The following is a 21,540-nucleotide window of genomic DNA, read 5'->3' on the forward strand; positions in this document are numbered from 1 at the left end:
TTTAACCTTTGGAGTGAGGACCTTTTTACAAAGTGAGGACATTTAGGCCGGTCCTCACTTTTTTTTCACTGTATTGGCCTCTAGGGTTCTATATATAGGCTTTTCTCAATGTTTTAGAGAGGCCCTCAGAAAGATAGCAAAATGAGAAAAAATTTTAAAAATTGGTGTGTGTATGTTCCCTGCATACACACACATTTCGCTCTCCAGCGCCCCCTATCATCTTTCCACAGTCACTGCACCCGAGCTACCCAACAATAGCTAAAGACAGTCAAGGGGTATTTATGAAGCCCATGCTAGCCAAAGCTGTAGCCAAAGGCTTTGTACAAGTATTAAAACATGTATATATAAATATATATCTGCTAATTATGAAAATAAAAACAGATGTCTAATAGGATAAAATGATAAACTGCTGATGCTTTATACCCCAAAGGTCAACTTCACTGTGACATCATAATATCTGCAAAACCCATTTAAGGCCATTATTTAATAACTCAGGAAGAGGTTGGCAGAGGCATAAAAAACTAGAAATATTATTATATCACACTTCACACAGGTTAATTAAATGCACTTTTATTTTATACTCAATAAAGATGGTTTAAGTACTCATATCTGAAATCTACTTTAAAAGTAAACTGCACTTGTTGATGTTATGGTTAGTCAGACTGAACATTAATGAGGTTTTAGGCCTTGTTTTCACACTGCATTCAGTCAGGGTACAACAGAAGTGTACACTATGTACATGTGTTTATTTAGTGCTTGATGTTACAGATCCTGGTATACCCACGTAGCACTTTCCCTAGAGGAATATTTCTACTTCAGTTGTTAGAATTATGTGCTGACATATGAATAATGAATTTATAGATAGTCTACACTCCACTAGTAAACAGCTGTTTCATTTCTCATACACATCTGGGTGGTTATAGAGTACATTTTAAATCTGCAAAGTCTCTATCTGGTAAATTAGAGGTAGCTGAAGCTCTAAAGCAAAGACCTCGAGATAAACCCTGATTACTTTTGAGATTATCTGACTTTTCTCAGAACATGGGTAGAGTAACCAAAAACTGTACTCAAGTAAAAACACAAGTACTCTTGACATAATTAAAAAATTGTTATAATACGTCACAACTGGTCCCTAAACAAGCACAATAATTAAAAGGTTAGACTTTGTAAAGGCTAGTGTATTTCAGCATTTCTGTATGATCAGAACAAAAATAGTTTTGGTGCTATTCACCTATTCACATATGTGGTGTTTAAATATTAATATCTTTAGTTTAAAAAAAATTTAGGATGCATATTTTTATATGAGAATCAATTTTTTAATACCACATCAATATAGAAAGTCAGAATTCATAGCATTGTTTCACCACCATGCTAATTTTTAAATGCCCTTTATGACTAATTATATACAAAACTAGTGACATTCCCATCAATGCTAGCTTTGTGTTTAGAACTAATTAGCATGTTAGCACATGGCTATCCAGAGCATGTCAAATAAGTTGTACATGGAACTGTCCTGCATTAATCAGTCAAAGCACACACAAATGTGGTGCAAAGATACTGGGGCACTGAATACATCACCACTAGGCTTTCAACAACAACCTATTTGACAGGGTGTTGTGTCATGTACTGAGGGGACAGAGTCCTAGGACGAAAAAAAGTATTTTTCATACATCTCATTCTCCACCACAGAATAATCAGACAGAATGCCAGGCCTGGTTTCAACAGTGTATTCAGTGGAGGCTAACAGATTTAGCAAACATCTATACTGTAAATTCCAACAGTTACTTAAAAAGTTCATTTACTTAAAAAATAATGTTTGGACACCGACTGCCTCAGTCTTGCAAAGTAAACTTAAAAAATATCAAGTTAGTTTAATGTGTCTGTTTCAGTTAATATACTCTATAATGTTTACTAATGCTATTTAAGACTTAATAATAAGATTACTATATTAATTCAATTTAATATAATAGTGTTATATTTTGTGCTGCATACATCCTAAATTATTCTCATTATGAAACTTGAAAAAACTATGTACACCTTTTTTCAAGTAAAGTGAACTGGAACAAAAGGCAGTCAAAAAGTTCTCTTTTTTTCTAATAAACAGCTTGAGTCTTAAAGAACAAAATAATAAAATCTGTACTTCTAAAACATCTGTCCATGCTCTTTAACAGAATAAGACTATACATTTACAGACCTAAACAGCATTCTGCTGTCAACTAATCCTAACATCATCAATACCTGGACCTGTAAATGTAGTACATTTTTGGAACAATAATTAATTCAAAATATAGGCCTTTTTCATGAAATATTCCTGAAATACAGACCCTTTATTGCATGTGGCTTTGGAAAGGTTCTTCACTACTTAAAAAAAAAAAAAACAACCCTTATCCCTTTGTAACTATTAGATATTTAAAACACTGTTCACTCGAAATTAGTGCAATTAAAACAAAATATGCCAACAACTTCAACACATTTATGAGGTCAACACAGGCTTCCAGCACAGAAATCAAGGACACAAAAGGTTAGCATAAAAGCTCATTTTTACGGGTTTGGAGTTTTGGTTGAGGTTTTTCCCTCACAAAGCCAGAACTACCCTCTGAATAAAATGAAATGTGTTCCTCATTGTCATTGGATAGTCTCAATTTAAAGAATAAATCAAAGACAAAAAAAGACATACAACATGTGGCAAATTTGGGACATCATCCACAACAACTGTTCCCTCCAAAATCACTGCTTTTGATGACACCAATGAGGGCATGTGGATTTTTGGCAGGCATAACTTCAATTAAAACTGAGGACGCTGCATCTGAACCCTAGGTAGTGATAAAAGAAAAAAGAAAAGGGTAAATTTCTACTTTACTGAAACACTACTGGAAATGTTCTTAACAAAATAAATAAATAAAATAAAAATAAAACTCTATTTTGCACAGTGACCAGGAAGTGTTCAGCTAAATAAAAAGTGCCAGTCTCTTCAGTCTCTTACACCAGGAGTTGTAACTGCTTTAAATCTAGTTATGAAAATGAACTAGTTATAAAACCCATCATATTGTTTCAGAAGACTTGGATTAAAACACTCAGCATGAGCAGGATTTATCATTTTTTGGTGAACCATTAGTTTAAATTCTGTGTTGTTTCTCATCATAAACTATTGCACACCTTCAGAAGACTTGGAATAATTGCACACAAGTTCCATGGACTACTTTACTGTACTTTCGCATTCTTCTGAATGATCAACATCATAAAATTGAATTAAAGTTTTAGAATATACTCAGAAAACCTGTTCACAATATGCTTCTTATATTCTATAACCTACTCAATGCTTAAGATTATAAGAGCACTCGCTCTCTTTTCATATGGAGTTCATAAGAGTGTGATACTGAGGGTCAAATCCAGTCTTTGATCAGTCTTAGGCATTCAAATAATCCACATTAAAAATCAGAACTGTTACTCCAGTCACAACTGCGGTGTGTCCGGTGAAATACTGCAGTGATCTGTTTCCTTTATCTGGACTGCGCTTTCTCTACACTGACTGTGGTCAGAGTCTGTGCGCTGGCTCGCGCGTTTACAAGGAAACGTGGCCTGAGCATGCGCGTGCACGCGCTCTGCTATATGTTCAGCACTAATGAGCAAACGAGACAAGTTCGACAAAATATCATGCATCCGACAAAACGCGGAATATGTAACGATAACCAAGACTAGCAAAATAAAATAATAAAAAAATAATAAAATCAGTAAATGATGTGTAAATTAAAAGTAATTACCTTGAATTTACCGAAGAAAATCTCAATACACTTAACGGCTGCGTATCTTCCGTTCACCTGCTTCAGAAGCATGGGGGAGGGGAATTGTGCTCGAGTGCGCATGCGTAATAGAACGTGTTGAATATTTTGGGTAATTTTACTCATGTTAGGTACGTAAACTAGTGATGGGAAGTTCGGATCATTTTACTGACTCGGATCTTTGAATCTCGTTCAGTAAAATGAACAGATGTTTTTCATTCATTTAGTTTATTTTAGCAGAATATAATTACAGTGTTATGTGTTAATAGTCAATTACCTCGACAAATCTACTTACACAAACATTGATTACATTTAGAAAAAGACAAAACTAAAAATCATCCAATGACAAACTAGGAAACAGAAATGATTCATTCACGGCTTAGCAGGAGCAGGGCCTTTAAGCAATGCAGTGTGTTCATTTATTTCACCTTCCACCCAAGTCTTTCATTCTTTTGTCACGTCACATTCTCATAAGTTGAAACCATGCAGTTTGTACCAGAAAAAGAGATGAGTTCTTAAGCTATGCCGTCTGTGCCGGAAACAAAATGATTAGCTCATCTCCTGAGTCTTCAGGTTCGAGTCATTTGTTCATCACGTGACAGCCATTCCTCATGCAGAGTAGTGGCCTGGTTACTATTTGATGCTGGTAGAGAAAAACATTTCCTGATTCACTCCTCCAAAACACCCCAAAGTGGCTCAATAATATTCAGATCTAGTGACTCTGCAGGCCATGGGAGATGTTTAACTTCACTTTCAGCTTCATCAAATCACTCTGTCACCAGTCTTGCTGCGTTTATTGGTGCATTATCATCCTGATATGACACCACATTCAGGGTACAATGCTGGGTGCACACTGTCCTCCAGAATGCTTCTTTAGTCCTTGGCAGTGATGTGGCTAATCTATCAAATCTTCACATGGTGGTTGCCTGCGGTCCAATGAGTATCATATTAAGGTAACAAGTGTCTAGAATTAAGGGAAAGGTTTGTTTTTAGACTTTTAGAGATTTTATTCTTTTTCAGGAATCACTCACATGGGCCTCTGTGTCTCACAGCTTCACAGATACTTTTGAATAAACCAAATCAAATTAGGGTTAGTGTTTGGTGTAAAAAGAGGCTACATTTTAGGGCCACTGGGCTACTAGGATACCAAATTTCAAGTACATGTGACAAACAAGTTCTGTACATAAACTGTCCATGTGTTTGTTTGTTTTTTTGGCTGCTCCCTGTTTGTGGTCACCACAGCTGATCATCTGGTTCACAAACTTGATTTGGCACAAGTTTTACACTGGATGCCCTTCCTGACACAACTGTCCCATTTTATCTGGACTTGGGACTGGCACTGAGAGTTAACTCTTCAGTGGCTGGGTTAGTGCCCTGCCTGGAAATCAAACCCAGACCACATCAATGAGAGTGTGGGAGCCTGCTGCTGGGCCACTAGGAGAACATAAACTGTCCATATGTTGCTACAGTCTCATAGTGTCTATTTCAACATTGAAGGAGTGCTCTTGAATTCTGTCAGCTTTATATAAGCCTACAAACTAGTAACTCAGTGAGCCCATGTTTGGCCTTTCATATGTAATATATATATAATATATACATTAGAGACAATGTACCTATGTGCATTTGTATAGATCATGCACTCTACGTATACTATTGAGGTAATACTTTAGAGTCTTTCCACACTTCGCAGCTTTGTACTTTTATACAAAGAACATTTCTATTTCAAACATTTCAAAATCAAATACTGTACTATTTACTCCACCAAAAGTTTTTTTTTAATTTAAGTAAATAATAGATTTAATATATTATACAAATTAATATAATTAACATTAATTACATTGTATTATTGTATATTATATTAAGACAAAATGTTTTTGAACTTCACAAGCTACCTAGCAATATACACTGCTCAAAAAAATTAAAGGAACACTTTTTAATTAGAATATATCATCAAGCCAATGAAACTCCTGGCATATTGATATGGTCAGTTCAGTAGCAGAGGGGATTGTTAATCAGTTTCAGCTGCTTTGGTGTTAATGAAATTAAGTGCACTAAATGGGCAACAATGAGACGACCCCCAAAACAGGAATGGTTTTACAGGTGGAGACCACTGATGCCACTTTTTTTCTCTACTCATCTTTTCTAATTTGTTTTTCACTAGTTTTGCATTTGGCTAGGGTCACTCTCAATACTAGTAGCATGAGGCAATACCTGGACCCTACAGAGGTTGCACAGGCAGTCCATTTTCACAGATGAGAGCAGGTTCACCCTGAGCACATGTGACAGACGTGAAAGGGTCTGGAGAAGCCGTGTAGAATGTTGTGCTGCCTGTAACATCATTCAGCATGACCAGTTTGGTGGTGGGTCAGTGATGGTCTGGGGAGGCATATCCATGGAGGGACACACAGGCCTCTACAGGGTAGACAATGGCACCCTTACTGCCATTAGGTATATTATGAAATCCTCGGACCCATTGTCGGACCCTACACTGGCGCAGTGTTCCTGGGTTCCTCCTGGTGCATGACAATGCCCGGCCTTATGTGGTGAGAGTATGCAGGCAGTTCCTGGAGGATGAAGGAACTGATACCATTGAATAGCCCCCAAACTCGTCTGACCTAAATCCAGTAGAACCTCTGGGACATTATGTTTCGGTTCGTCTAATACCACCAAGTTGCATGTTAAACTGTCCAGGAGCTCAGTGATCCGTTGCCTCATTAGGAGCATGACCTGATGTTGTCAGACATGCATACAAGCACGTGGGGGCCATACAAACTACGGAGTACCATTTTGAGCTGCTGCAATGAAATTGCAGCAAAATGGACTTTTGGGGTGTTTTTGAATTCAGCCCACTGTAGGTTCATCATTTTCATTTCCATCAAGCGATATGGCGTCCTTTCATTCCTAACACATTACCCAGTCCATACCAGTATAGATATTCAACATGATATATTGAGATATTGATATATCCCTATTGAGATCTGATGTGTTTTCAAAGGGTCAAGGCTTCAGTAAAATTAGCCCCATCTTTACTATCTGCAATTTTAAAAGGATAATAATAATCCAATAATTTAATTATTCTGAATAATGCAAACTTTTGGTACTGAGTATATTTTGCTGCTTATACCTTTGTACTTTGTATTTTTAATGCAGGACTATATCAAATATTTAACTACTTTTTTCACTACTGATATACATACACTGAAATTTAGGTGCAAGAAATTGTACTTTTAATATATACTTTTAATAATAACATACTAATAATTTTAGTATGTTCATTTATATGGTGCAGTTAACTGCAGTAATACATGTCAGGCTTGCTTTATTTCCAACACTCTAAGCCTGTGTCAGAGTTGAGAAGTGGAGAATATTGTGAGGCACATTTAGCTATTTTTACCGCAGCCTTAATTGATTGCCCCGCCCCTCCCCTCCCCCCTGCACCTGCACCTGCACGGCTCGTGCTCGGAGTATGACCTTTTCAAAAAAAAACCTCTGGATGAGTGTTCCCGCGCACTGACCAGGGTCAGCAGAAGACTGGAGCGATTTTCACAAACCTTTACAACGCAGGTAAGATTGCATGATTTATATTACATATTCACGTATTTATATGATATAAATATGTATATATTTTTAAAACACAGATTTTTATTTTTTTCTGGAACTTTCCTGATGGGGTGGGAGGGGTGGGGAGGGGAGGGGTTTGTAGAGCTCGCGGTGGTTGTACATAATTAGCGGCTAGCAGCTATCGATAGCCTATAGTACATTTTTATAACGAATTAAAATCGAGTAGAAAACTTAATTAAATAAAGAATTACTAACGAGTGAAGCTGAACTGCAGTAATAAACCTGAACAAGTCAGACTAGGGCTTTTCTATCTTTATATAACCTTCTCTGAAAAATTAAAAAGTGATGAAATATATTGTCATTTATACACAATATATGGATGCAATTTTTAATTAGTATATCATTATATTTAAGGTCCTCATTGTGCTGCAAAACGATAAATACGGTACTGAAACTGTTCACTGCTACTTGTTGCATGTAAAGAATTATTTTGTTTAAATTTATTTATTTTTCACTCTTTTCTTTGGTGTTCAGGAAGCCATGGAAGAAACATCAACACAGGTATGTGCCATTTGAGCATTTGTTAGTATTGTAATTAAATTCTAAGGTGGGCTTTATGCAAAATGATAACTTAATAATTATTAATAACGAATGAATAAAATTAATTCCAGATTTGAAGTCATTATAAGTTAAAAAATGATAATTGATTATTAGATTTAACATGATTTTCTCCAGAAATATGATTCTTTGTAGAAAGTATTTCCATCTGAATGAATGCTGCTAGATTACTACTCATGTCTGCTAGGCCAGCTACAGTCATGTAGACTACCATTACATATTGTAACTGGATGGTTTACAGATTTTCAGGATGGTAGAAAGTGTTAAGCGTTTTCATGTCAAGTATTTATTTTATTGAAAATAGTCTTTTTCTAGAAAGGTGCCACCAGACCCAGTCTTCACATGGTGGTCCATGGAGTGAGTTTCAGATTAAGATAAAAACTGTCTAGAATTAAGGAAAAGTGTTTTTTTTTTTAAGCTTGTATGCATTCCTCATGTGTGTTTAGCTTTTAGTAGTGTATTTATTTTATTGACATTTTACATTTGTTTCCTGAGAGTTAATGAGTTTATATAGTTACTCTGCTGTTGTAGATATTGTTGCTCCTGCTCTAGAAAACGTTTAGTTGTAATATTTTAATATATCATTATATAAAAATATGAATATATTTCATTCATATTTTAAAAGGTAATAAAACATTTTAGTGAACAAAAATGAAGTGGATAAGGAATATATTAATTAACTAAAAATAAAATTAATTAATTAATAGTAGTAACTACAAACAGAGAAATAAGCTATATTGTGAAATAGAAGATTTAAAGTTCCATTTCACCCATTATTTTGTTCTTGTAACTGAAATCAGAGCCTGAAGAACAAAACATGCATTTCTCATAATTGTAGGTAACTATATTAGAAGTGTAGTATAGTTATTTTACAGACTTTACAAGTCAGATAGTCCATCTTTAAAATAATGATCTGATGTTTGTGAATGATGTTTCTTTAAAGTTAGACAGAATCTCATGATGATTTTTTTTTTAACTTGCAGTTGGATGAAATTCATGAAGAGTCAGAGAGTGACTCCTCAGAATTTGAATCATCCAGAGGCACAGACATAGACCTAGATTACAATCCAGATCCAAGTGGAACATCGTCCAGTGAAGTGGAAATTTGGAGCCCAGACACAGGTTCATCATGTGATAAACTGTACATTGCAGAAGATGTTGAAAGTCCAGACACAAATTTGAGTGAAGAAGATGATCAGCAAAGAGGCAAGTGCACAGTCAAAAAACAAAAGAACCCCAAAACTTATGTGAAAAGACACAATAAACAAAACAAGATAAACAAGACAAATAAAGGAAAATCAACTGTGACTATCAAAACTTGTACAAAAAGGGAAGACAGTAAACGGGCATGGGACAAAAGACATTATTGCCTCTACTGTGGCAAATCACAATCAAAAATATCAAGGCATTTGGAGAGAAAGCATATAGATGTCAAAGATGTGGCATATGCTTTTAGCTTTCCATTAGGATCAAAAGAAAGAAAGCTTCTTTTGGAACAGCTGCGCAATAAAGGAGATTTTAAACACAATACCAAAGTTCTGGAAAGTGGCAGAGGACAAGTGGTGACATGGAAGCAGCCTACTGATAAAGCTTCAGTTAAAGATTATTTGCCTTGTTCATTTTGTTTTGGAATGTTCAGGAAAAATGACCTTTGGAGACATCAGTCCTCGTGCAAAACTAAAAATCATGTGTGAAAGATGACATAAAAAATGGACGGGGGAGAGTACAAAGTCGTGCTGCATCCCTGCTTCCAATAGCATCTTCCTCAGATGGATGTCAGAGGATCATCAACAACATGCGACAAGATGAGGTGTCCTTTCACATCAGAACAGATTCTTTGATTTGCAAGTATGGTGAATCACTGTATGCAAAACATGGTCGTATGAAGTCTAGACACCAGTATATTGCACAAAGAATGAGGGAGCTTGGCCGATTCATGTTGGTTGCTAAAGATATGGACAAGAGTGTCAAGGTTCTTGAAGATATGTGTGTGCCATCCAAATTTCCATTTGTTGTCAACGTTGCCAAGCGTCTTACACAGTTTAGTCCAGGCAAAAATGAATATGGAAAACCTTCAACAGCAGTAAAAATTGGATTCTGTCTAAAAGGGGCTGTGGAGGTCCTGATTGGACAAACTCTTATGAATGATGATGATCTGGCAGAGAAGAAAGCAAAAAAGTTCTTTGAACTTTTGGAGAAAAACTGGAGTAACAGTGTTTCTGTCACTGCTCATCAAACCATACAAGAAAACAGGTGGAATAAACAAGATGACATCCCGCTCACCAAAAATGTGATTGCTCTGAGAAACCATCTCAGGATGGTAGAAGATGAAGCAAGACAGGAACTGACCCAGCAGATGAATTTAGGAGCATACAAGACATTGAACAAGACTGTTCTGGCACAGGTCATTATTTTCAACAAGCGGCGTGAAGGGGAAGCGTCACGCTTAACTCTTGAGACCTACAAGAAAGCAAGCACAGGTGTCATAAATGAGGACATTTATGAGACCTTGTCACCGTTAGAAAAGGAGCTAAGCAAGCTATTAACCCGCATAGAAATCAGGGGGAAAAGAGGCAAGAAGGTTCCAGTTTTCTTGACAGAGAGAATGAAGGACTCAATCGATTTGTTGATTAAATGGAGAGAAGAAGCTGGTGTACCTGCTGAAAATCCCTATCTCTTTGCAAGACCTGGTGTAATGACGAACATACGTGGATGTGACTGTCTGCGAAAATATGCAGTAGAAAGTAAAGTAGAAAATCCTGAACTCCTAAGGTCAACTAAATTAAGAAAACAGGTAGCCACACTCTGCCAGCTATTGGACCTCAGTGAACAAGAACTAGAGCAAGTTGCAAGGTTCATGGGCCATGACATTAGAGTTCACTGTGACTTTTACAGACAGACTGACAAAACATTTCAAATTGCCAAGATAAGTAAGCTTCTGTTTGCAATGGAGCAAGGCACTGATACCTTAAGGGGGAAGAACCTCAGCACACTTGATCCTTCTATCTGTGGTAGGACTGCACCCTGTTTTATCACCAATTCAGTTGTACTGTATAGTTTGAAGCTGTTAGTGGCTTAGCCACAGGTGTCATTTTTAAGAGAACACCAGTGACCTTTTTGGCAGTACAGTCTTCTTCAGCTGGACAATAACACTCATTTAACATCACTTAATACAAACACATTTCCAGGCAAACCATAGACACACACAATACACTTTACAAGCTGCTATATTCCCTTTGCTCATGTAGTGAGTAGTTTCACAACAGTTTCCAGTGGTGGTGTTTATATACATTCATGTGAAAAAGAAAGAACACTTTCTTGAGTAAAATAGTTTCAGAAGTAAAATCGTATATATAGAGTAAATAATACATTTGGTCTATTATTCTCAGTTGTTACCTTTACACCATTTTCACTACCATAAACCAGTAGTCATAATGAACCACCAGTTTCACTACCATTACCAGAATCACATTTTTAAACATACCCTACTGTAATACCCTACCCATAATACCCTACCCATAATGCAAACTGCAGTAGGGTATGTTTAAAAATGTGATTCTGGTCATGGTAGTGAAACTGGTGGTTCATTATGACTACTGGTTTATGGTAGTGAAAATGGTGTAAAGGTAACAACTGAGAATAATAGACCAAATGTATTATTTACTCTATATATATGATTTTACTTCTGAAACTATTTTAATTAAAAACCCAATCTATTTACTTATTTTTGGAAAGTTGAGCACTAATATTTGATTCTTGGTTTCATTTATAGGTGAAAGTTCCACATCGAACTCTGTGAGTGTCAGAGAGAAACAGAAGAAACAAGGAAGAGAGTTAGATGAGGGTAAGTTTTACAGTTTGTATTTTACACTTGTCTAGCTTGTCCTGCTATTACAAGTACCTCTCAGTCTAATACAGAACCACCACCATGGCCTCACAACTAAAACAAACTGAATTAGGTGAACACCTGTTTTTCAGATGGATGTTCTGACCACTTCAGCCCCCCAAAAAAACAACACAGTGAGGATAGAACCTTAGATTTAAATGGTGAGTTAAACAGTTTTTATCATGAAATTAAAGGGCACCCTACAGATTGTTTTACACAGATCCCAATAGTTAAAAGGCAGAGTCTTTCTTCACTCCCAAGTATACCTTGTGTTTTGCAGTTCTTAGCACCTTTTCTTCTTATTAGTAGATTTGTGTAGATTTGAGATGGGTACACACACACCATACAGATATAGACATTGTTGGATTGAGAAAAGCAGTTTGCCCATGAGGCTGTGTGCATGAAATGGCAGTAAATTATGAAAATAATTTGTAAACACATTTGACAAGTCAATCCAACAGTCCATCTGTAGATGTTTAGTGTTCACATTATTGTGGTTGTTTAGTCTGTTGTTTAACATGTGAGAAGTGAAACAGGTCTGTTTTTATTAATGTAAAGGTAACAACCGACAACAGTAGATCGGAGTTATTACTCACTGTTTTAATTTAAAGTAGCCTGCAGTTGCTGAATCTTCAAAATCTTAATCATTTAAAAAGAAATGAGTTCTTATAAATAGCAGTTTTTTATTTAGTTCTGCCCTGAATTAGCTATTTCACATGAAAGATGTTTAACTATAGTCCACAAGACAAACTAATAACTAAATTTACACAAATGAACCAGTTTAAAAGTTTACATATTCTCGATTCTTAATACAGTGTGTTGTTACCTTCATGAACTGTTTTAAGACATCAACTGTACATACAACAATTTTGCCTACTAATATTTGATTGTTGTTATCTTTTATAGATGAAATTTCCACAACAACTTCTATCAGTGTCCAGGAGAGACAAAAGAAACGACGAAGAAAGCTGGTAAAGGGTAAGTTTTAAATTTTAACTGATAAATTTGTCTATAGAAACACAGATAAAACTGACTGTGTACATGAGTTTGCCCATAAGGTGATATGTTCATGAACTGTACTTCCCAGTAAATTATGAATATAATTTGACAAGTCAGTCCAATAGTCCATCAAAAGATGTTTAGTATTCACATCTTTGTGATTGTTTAGTCTGTTGTTGCGAAGTGGAAAAAATCAGATTTTTTCATTCTAAAATCAAAAATTTTAAATCAGATGGTAACAACACCGATCAGGCATTATGACCACCTGGCTAGTATTGTGTTGGTCCACCTTTTGCCCTGACCCAGCGAGGCATGGACTCCACTAGATCCCTGAAGGTGTGCTGTGGTATCTGGCACCAAGATGTTAGCAGCAGATCCTTTAAGTCCTGTAAGTTGTGAGGTGAAGGTCCCCATGGATCGGGCTTGTTTGTCCAGAACATCCCACAGATGCTGGATTGGATTATGATCTGGGGAATTTGGAGGCGGAGTCAACACCCAAACTGGTTGTTGTGGTCATCAAACCATTCCTGAACCATTTCTGCTTTGTGTCCTGGAGCATTATCCTGCTGAAAGAGGCCACAGCCATCAGGGAATACCGTTTCCATGAAAGGGTGTAGATGGTCTGGAACAATGCTTACGTAGGTGGTACATGTCAAAGGAACATCCACATGGATGCAGGACCCAAGGTTTCCCAGCAGAACATTGACCAGAGCAGGACACTGCCTCCGCTGGCTCGCCTTCTTCCCATAGTGCATCCTGGTGCCATGTGTTCCCCGGGTAAGAGACGCACACGCACCCGGCCATCCACGTGATGTAAAAGAAAACGTGATTCATCAGACCAGGCCACCTTCTTCCATTGCTCCATGGTCCAGTTCTGATGCTCACCTGCCCATTGTTGGTGCTTTTCGTGGTGCACAGGGGTCAGCATGGTCACCCTGACTGGTCTGCCATTTGCAACCCCTTTCTATCAGAACCAGCATTAACTTCTTCAGCAGTTTGATCAACAGTAGCTCGTCTGTTGGATCGGATCACACGGGCCAGCCTTCACTCCCCACGTGTATCAATGAGCCTTGACCGTCCATGACCCTGTCGCCGGTTCACCACTGTTCCTTCCTTGGACCACTTTTGATAGATACTGACCACTGCAGACTGGGAACACCCCACAAGAGCTGCAGTTTTGGAGATGCTCTGATCCAGTGGTCTAGCCATCACAATTTGGCCCTTCGTCAAACTCAAAGCTCAAATCCTTACACTTGTCCATTTTTCCTGCTTCTAACATCAACTTTGAGGACAAAATGTTGACTTGCTGCCTAATATATCCCACCCACTAACAGGTGCCATGATGAGGAGATACTCAGTCTTATTCACTTCACCTCTCACTGTTATGCCTTATTCGTGTATGTTCTCCATAGTTATGAGCCTTTTACTAGAACAGATTACTGACCAGAGGTTTAAAGTCTGCAGTTCCCACTTGTTGCCACTGCTTTGCTGTAATATTTTTTGAACAATTGACAGATTCTGTTTAGGATGTTTATACACAGTTATAATTCACTGACTAACTGTTATTAATGCTTACTAACTGTCTGTAGCTGTTGCAGATTCCAGCAGCTCAGAAGAAAGGGCCACACCCAATCCAAAAACACAAAAACAGACCAAGAATGCAAAGAGTAAGCTCCATAAATCTTTGCAAAAGTGTATTAAGTAGCACTACTGATTATATTTCTTAGATCAAGTCAGTTTTATTTGTATAATGCTTTTCACAAACACTATTTCAAAGCAGCTTTAAAGAGCTTATTTATTTAAATGTACCAACAGTTTAGGTGGTTCTGCTTAATGAGAACAGACAGTTAAATAATTTAACTGTCCTATGAAATACATTTTCACTCATTTTGTCAAATGACTCTACAATTAGGTACTTTCTATAGCTGTGGTCAAGCAAAAGCAGTTTAGGAAATCTACTTTTTGGTCTATGTTTTAAGTTTACACCATCGACATTGTCTTCTTTGTCATTTGTAGAGTCACCCGGGATGAAGAGACCATGGAGTGAAGTAGAGACAAGAGCAGTGGACAAACACTTGGGAAGGTTTATGGCAGAGCGCAGAGTTCCTAGAAAAGCAGACTGCATGATTTGTGTAAAAGCAGAGAAATCCCTGGCTCAAAGATCATGGAAAGATGTCAAAAACTTTGTTTACAACAGAATTGTCACTTTAAACCGGAGAGCTGCTAAACGAATCCTTCAGTTTTAAAGGCTTGGTATCTCGTGTTCTGTTTGAGTGCCATGTCGTCGTTTTTGGTTGTGATGTTTACCAATTGTGGTTAATATATTTAGAGATATATTGACATCTTGTGAATATTATCTTTTCAGAAACTAGTTCTGAAAATAATGACTCTGTTAATCTGACAGTTTTTTAGTTTAGCATTTCATCATTTTCGTCGGAAAAACATGAAGTACAGTTGTCTAAAGCCCAAGGTGTCTGTTCACAAGCTAAAATAAATTCAGTGTTGGTCACTGGAGATGGCATCTCTTGCAGTTTTGTTGGAAGCTGCTGGATATTGGTATATATAGCTTGGTGTTTGGTTCATCTCATTAGATTAATAATTGTACAATACCACTGCCTATACTTCAGTACAATAATTTTATTGATGGTCATAACATACATGTTTAGCTAGTCTGTTTATGAATTTGCAACTGCAAATTGCATTGTTTGTCAAAGAATAAGTGCAAGCTAAAAAGAGAAAGTAAGTATAAAAAGTAATCCAGTCAGAAACGAACTCAACAGCGCCCCCATTAAATGTCCTCACTCTGCTGGTAAAATACTGGTTCTTTCCTTTTGTTTTTTTAAGAAGCTGAGGTGAAAACTGTAATCATGGACACACCTAGTGGAGAAATGTGGTCTGCATTTATCTGTAAAGGTAGCAGAAATGGTGGTCCTCACTTTGCAGGTTAATTTACTCGGTCCTCACCTCGATAGATGTACAGGAATGTGTGTGTGTGTGTGTGTGTGTGTGTGTGTGAGTGTGTGTGAGTGAGTGTGAGTGAGTGTGTGTGAGAGAGTGTGTGTGTGTGTGTGTGTGAGTGAGTGTGAGTGAGTGTGTGTGTGTGTGTGTGTGAGAGAGAGTGAGTGTGTGTGAGTGTGTGTGTATGTGAGTGAGTGTGAGTGAGTGTGTGTGTGTGTGTGTGAGAGAGTGAGTGTGTGTGAGTGTGTGTGTATGTGAGTGAGTGTGAGTGAGTGTGAGTGTGTGTGAGTGTGTGAGTGTGAGTGAGTGTGAGTGAGTGAGTGAGTGAGTGTGTGTGTGTGTGTGAGAGTGAGTGTGTGTGAGTGTGTGTGTATGTGAGTGAGTGTGAGTGAGTGTGTGTGTGTGTGTGTGTGAGAGTGAGTGTGTGTGAGTGTGTGTGTATGTGAGTGAGTGTGAGTGAGTGAGTGTGTGAGTGAGTGTGTGTGTGTGAGAGTGAGTGTGTGTGAGTGTGTGTGAGTGTGTGTGAGTGAGTGTGTGTGAGAGAGTGAGTGTGTGTGAGTGAGTGTGAGTGAGTGAGTGTGTGAGTGAGTGTGTGTGTGTGTGTGTGTGTGTGAGTGAGTGTGAGTGAGTGTGTGTGTGTGTGTGTGAGTGTGAGTGAGTGTGTGTGTGTGTGTGTGTGAGAGTGAGTGTGTGTGAGTGTGTGTGTATGTGAGTGAGTGTGAGTGAGTGAGTGTGTGTGTGAGAGTGAGTGTGTGTGAGTGTGTGTATGTGAGTGAGTGTGTGTGCGTGTATGTATGATGTGTGTTCACACCGCCTTCTACCTTCTCACCTTCTTCACCTTTCACCTCCTCTCACCCACCTCACCACTCACTCACCACTCACTCACCACCTTCACACCTCGCCTGGCCCCTCACCACCTGGCCTCACTCACCTTCACCACCACCACCCACCTCACACCGCCCACCTTCACCACTACCCACCACCCTCACACACCACCACCACCTTCACCTCACCTTCACCTCACCACCACCCATCTCACCCACCTCACCTTCATCTCACCACTCACCCACCTGACCTCACCCATCCTCACCCACCTCACCCACCTCACTCACCATCTGACCCACCCCCTACACCTCACCCTTCACCTTCCTCATCTACCCACCTTCATCTCACCTTCACTCCATCCACCACCCCGCCATCTACCTTCATCTTCACCTTACTCCACTCATCACTTCTTCACTAACTTACACCTCATCTTCCACCCATCCACCTTCACTTCACACCACTCTTCACTTCATCTACCTCGCCCACTCACCCACCTTCACACTCACCATCTTCCTCTCATCTTCATCTTCACTCACCTTCACTCATCTTCACTCCATCTTTCATCTTCCTTCATCTTCACCCACTTCATCTCCATTCATCTTCACTCATCTTCACTACTCATCTTCATCCACCTTCACTCACTCACCTTCACTCATCACCTACCTTCACTCTTCATCATTCACTCACCTCGAATTCTTCACTCACTACCTTCACCTGGCCTTCACCACCTCACTACCTGGCCACCACCTTCACCTTCACTACGCATCTCACTCACTCACTACCTTCATCGCCCCACCTCATCACACCACTCACCACCACCTACTCACTCCACGCTCACTCACCCTTCACCTCACCACCTCACTCCTTCTCACCTGCCCACCGCCGCCCGGCACTCACCACCTCATCACCACCCACCTCACCACCACCTGTACCACCACCACCCCACCATCACCTTCACCACTCACCTTCACTCACCACCACCACTCACTCACCTCACCTTCACTCACCTCACTCACCTTCACCCACTCACCACCACCACCACACCACCATCTTCACCACTCCTTCTCACACCACTCACTCATCCACCACTTCACTCACCTTTCACCATCTCACTCCACCACCACCTTCACCTACCTTCATCTACTACTCACCATCTTCATCTCACCTTTCACCTCACCCACCCATCTTCATCCACTCCATCTTCACTCATCTTCACCATCATCACACCACTCATCTTCACTCACCTTCACCCACCTTCACCCACCACCTTCACCACCATCTCACTCACTCTTCTTCACTACCCATCACCTTCACTATCCCACCGCCTCATCCTTCATCTCATCTTCACTCACCATCTCATCTTCATCTACCTTCACCCACCTTCATCTTCACTTCACTCACCTTCATCTATCTTTCACTCATCTACTCCATCTTCACCACTCATCTTCATCATCCAATTCATTCCTTCACTCATCTTCATCTCATCTTCATCATCTATCTTCATGAGTGAGTGTGAGTGAGTGAGTGAGTGTGAGTGAGTGAGTGAGTGTGAGTGTGAGTGAGTGTGAGTGAGTGAGTGAGTGTGAGTGAGTGAGTGTGAGTGAGTGTGAGTGAGTGAGTGAGTGTGAGTGAGTGTGAGTGAGTGAGTGAGTGTGAGTGAGTGAGTGAGTGTGAGTGAGTGAGTGTGAGTGAGTGTGAGTGAGTGTGAGTGAGAATGTCTGTCTGTCTGTGTCTTATATCACACAAAGCCACAGTGTAAACCTATTATCACAATCTGATGTTAATCTGAGTTGCAGAATGTGTGTGTGTGTGTTAATAACTGCGAAATGTGTGTGTGTGTGTTAATAACTGTAGAATGTGTGTGTGTGTGTGTTAATAACTGCAGAATGTGTGTGTGTGTTAATAACTGTAGAATGTGTGTGTGTGTGTGTTAATAACTGTAGAATGTGTGTGTGTGTGTGTGTTAATAACTGTAGAATGTGTGTGTGTGTGTGTTAATAACTGCAGAATGTGTGTGTGTGTGTTAATAACTGTAGAATGTGTGTGTGTGTTAATAACTGCAGAATGTGTGTGTGTGTGTTAATAACTGTAGAATGTGTGTGTGTGTTAATAACTGTAGAATGTGTGTGTGTGTGTGTTAATAACTGTAGAATGTGTGTGTGTGTGTTAATAACTGTAGAATGTGTGTGTGTGTGTTAATAACTGTAGAATGTGTGTGTGTGTGTTAATAACTGCAGAATGTGTGTGTGTGTGTTAATAACTGTAGAATGTGTGTGTGTGTTAATAACTGCAGAATGTGTGTGTGTTAATAACTGCAGAATGTGTGTGTGTGTTAATAACTGCAGAATGTGTGTGTGTGTTAATAACTGTAGAATGTGTGTGTGTGTTAACAGCAGTCTGTGTGTGTGTGTGAGTGTGTGTGTGTTTGTGTGTGTGTGTGTTAACAGCAGTCTCTCTGTATGTGTGTGTGAGTGTGTTAATAACTGTAGAATGTGTGTGTGTGTGTTAATAACTGTAGAATGTGTGTGTGTGTGTTAATAACTGCAGAATGTGTGTGTGTGTGTTAATAACTGTAGAATGTGTGTGTGTGTTAATAACTGCAGAATGTGTGTGTGTTAATAACTGCAGAATGTGTGTGTGTGTTAATAACTGCAGAATGTGTGTGTGTGTTAATAACTGTAGAATGTGTGTGTGTGTTAACAGCAGTCTGTGTGTGTGTGTGAGTGTGTGTGTGTTTGTGTGTGTGTGTGTTAACAGCAGTCTCTCTGTATGTGTGTGTGAGTGTGTTAATAACTGTAGAATGTGTGTGTGTGTGTTAATAACTGTAGAATGTGTGTGTGTGTGTGTTAATAACTGTAGAATGTGTGTGTGTGTTAATAACTGTAGAATGTGTGTGTGTTAATAACTGTAGAATGTGTGTGTTAATAACTGTAGAATGTGTGTGTGTGTTAATAACTGTAGAATGTGTGTGTGTGTGTTAATAACTGTAGAATGTGTGTGTGTGTGTGTTAATAACTGTAGAATGTGTGTGTGTGTGTGTGTGTTAATAACTGTAGAATGTGTGTGTGTGTGTGTTAATAACTGTAGAATGTGTGTGTGTGTGTGTTAATAACTGTAGAATGTGTGTGTGTGTGTGTGTGTGTTAATAACTGTAGAATGTGTGTGTGTGTGTGTTAATAACTGTAGAATGTGTGTGTGTGTTAATAACTGTAGAATGTGTGTGTGTGTTAATAACTGTAGAATGTGTGTGTGTGTGTTAATAACTGTAGAATGTGTGTGTGTGTTAATAACTGTAGAATGTGTGTGTGTGTGTGTTAATAACTGTAGAATGTGTGTGTGTGTGTTAATAACTGTAGAATGTGTGTGTGTGTGTGTGTGTGTTAATAACTGTAGAATGTGTGTGTGTGTGTTAATAACTGTAGAATGTGTGTGTGTGTTAATAACTGTAGAATGTGTGTGTGTGTTAATAACTGTAGAATGTGTGTGTGTGTGTTAATAACTGTAGAATGTGTGTGTGTGTGTGTTAATAACTGTAGAATGTGTGTGTGTGTGTGTGTGTGTTAATAACTGTAGAATGTGTGTGTGTGTTAATAACTGTAGAATGTGTGTGTGTGTGTGTGTGTGTGTTAATAACTGTAGAATGTGTGTGTGTGTTAATAACTGTAGAATGTGTGTGTGTGTGTTAATAACTGTAGAATGTGTGTGTGTTAATAACTGTAGAATGTGTGTGTGTGTTAATAACTGTAGAATGTGTGTGTGTTAATAACTGTAGAATGTGTGTGTGTGTGTTAATAACTGTAGAATGTGTGTGTGTGTGTTAATAACTGTAGAATGTGTGTGTGTGTTAATAACTGTAGAATGTGTGTGGGTGTGTTAATAACTGTAGAATGTGTGTGTGTGTGTTAATAACTGTAGAATGTGTGTGTGTGTTAATAACTGTAGAATGTGTGTGTGTGTGTGTTAATAACTGTAGAATGTGTGTGTGTGTTAATAACTGTAGAATGTGTGTGTGTGTGTGTGTGTGTGTGTGTGTGTTAATAACTGTAGAATGTGTGTGTGTGTGTTAATAACTGTAGAATGTGTGTGTGTGTGTTAATAACTGTAGAATGTGTGTGTGTGTGTGTTAATAACTGTAGAATGTGTGTGTGTGTGTTAATAACTGTAGAATGTGTGTGTGTGTTAATAACTGTAGAATGTGTGTGTGTGTGTGTGTGTGTGTTAATAACTGTAGAATGTGTGTGTGTTAATAACTGTAGAATGTGTGTGTGTTAATAACTGTAGAATGTGTGTGTGTGTGTGTTAATAACTGTAGAATGTGTGTGTGTGTTAATAACTGTAGAATGTGTGTGTGTGTGTGTGTGTGTGTGTTAATAACTGTAGAATGTGTGTGTGTGTTAATAACTGTAGAATGTGTGTGTGTGTGTGTTAATAACTGTAGAATGTGTGTGTGTGTTAATAACTGTAGAATGTGTGTGTGTGTGTTAATAACTGTAGAATGTGTGTGTGTTAATAACTGTAGAATGTGTGTGTGTGTTAATAACTGTAGAATGTGTGTGTGTGTGTTAATAACTGTAGAATGTGTGTGTGTGTTAATAACTGTAGAATGTGTGTGTGTGTGTTAATAACTGTAGAATGTGTGTGTGTGTTAATAACTGTAGAATGTGTGTGTGTGTGTGTTAATAACTGTAGAATGTGTGTGTGTGTTAATAACTGTAGAATGTGTGTGTGTGTGTGTGTGTGTGTGTTAATAACTGTAGAATGTGTGTGTGTGTTAATAACTGTAGAATGTGTGTGTGTGTGTGTTAATAACTGTAGAATGTGTGTGTGTGTGTGTTAATAACTGTAGAATGTGTGTGTGTGTTAATAACTGTAGAATGTGTGTGTGTGTGTGTTAATAACTGTAGAATGTGTGTG

At 38.4% G+C, this 21,540-nt stretch overlaps 2 protein-coding genes across 3 annotated transcripts in view; one reads left to right on the forward strand and one right to left on the reverse strand.

Annotated features, from left to right (window-relative positions):
• Nucleotides 1-21,540, reverse strand: part of sh2b3 (SH2B adaptor protein 3) — a 100,125-nt gene that overhangs the window by 14,175 nt on the left and 64,410 nt on the right. The window lies entirely within an intron of this gene.
• LOC131343785 (uncharacterized) lies at nucleotides 7,312-15,524 on the forward strand. Of its 2 annotated transcripts, XM_058375716.1 has the most exons (8): nucleotides 7,312-7,343; nucleotides 7,875-8,315; nucleotides 8,942-9,164; nucleotides 11,731-11,802; nucleotides 11,937-12,005; nucleotides 12,751-12,822; nucleotides 14,433-14,510; nucleotides 14,860-15,524. In XM_058375716.1, the coding sequence occupies exons 2-8, from the start codon at nucleotides 8,301-8,303 to the stop codon at nucleotides 15,087-15,089; spliced, it is 759 nt and encodes a 252-aa protein (XP_058231699.1). In that variant the 5' UTR covers nucleotides 7,312-7,343; nucleotides 7,875-8,300; the 3' UTR covers nucleotides 15,090-15,524. The 2 variants fall into 2 exon arrangements, with proteins under 2 accessions (XP_058231699.1, XP_058231698.1); XM_058375715.1 differs by lacking the exon at nucleotides 7,312-7,343 and having other exon boundaries at nucleotides 7,804-7,901.

Source organism: Hemibagrus wyckioides, linkage group LG22 (genome assembly GCF_019097595.1).
Source record: "Hemibagrus wyckioides isolate EC202008001 linkage group LG22, SWU_Hwy_1.0, whole genome shotgun sequence".
NCBI classification, from domain to species: domain Eukaryota; kingdom Metazoa; phylum Chordata; class Actinopteri; order Siluriformes; family Bagridae; genus Hemibagrus; species Hemibagrus wyckioides.

Bases quoted from the DNA above. Each gene is read 5' to 3' on its own strand.
- LOC131343785 (XM_058375715.1), top strand. From the start codon at position 7,881: ATGGAAGAAACATCAACACAG. The intron at 7,902-8,941 runs GTATGTGCCATT...TTTAACTTGCAG, and splicing joins TGGAAGAAACATCAACACAG to TTGGATGAAATTCATGAAGA. The intron at 14,511-14,859 runs GTAAGCTCCATA...TGTCATTTGTAG, and splicing joins ACAGACCAAGAATGCAAAGA to AGTCACCCGGGATGAAGAGA.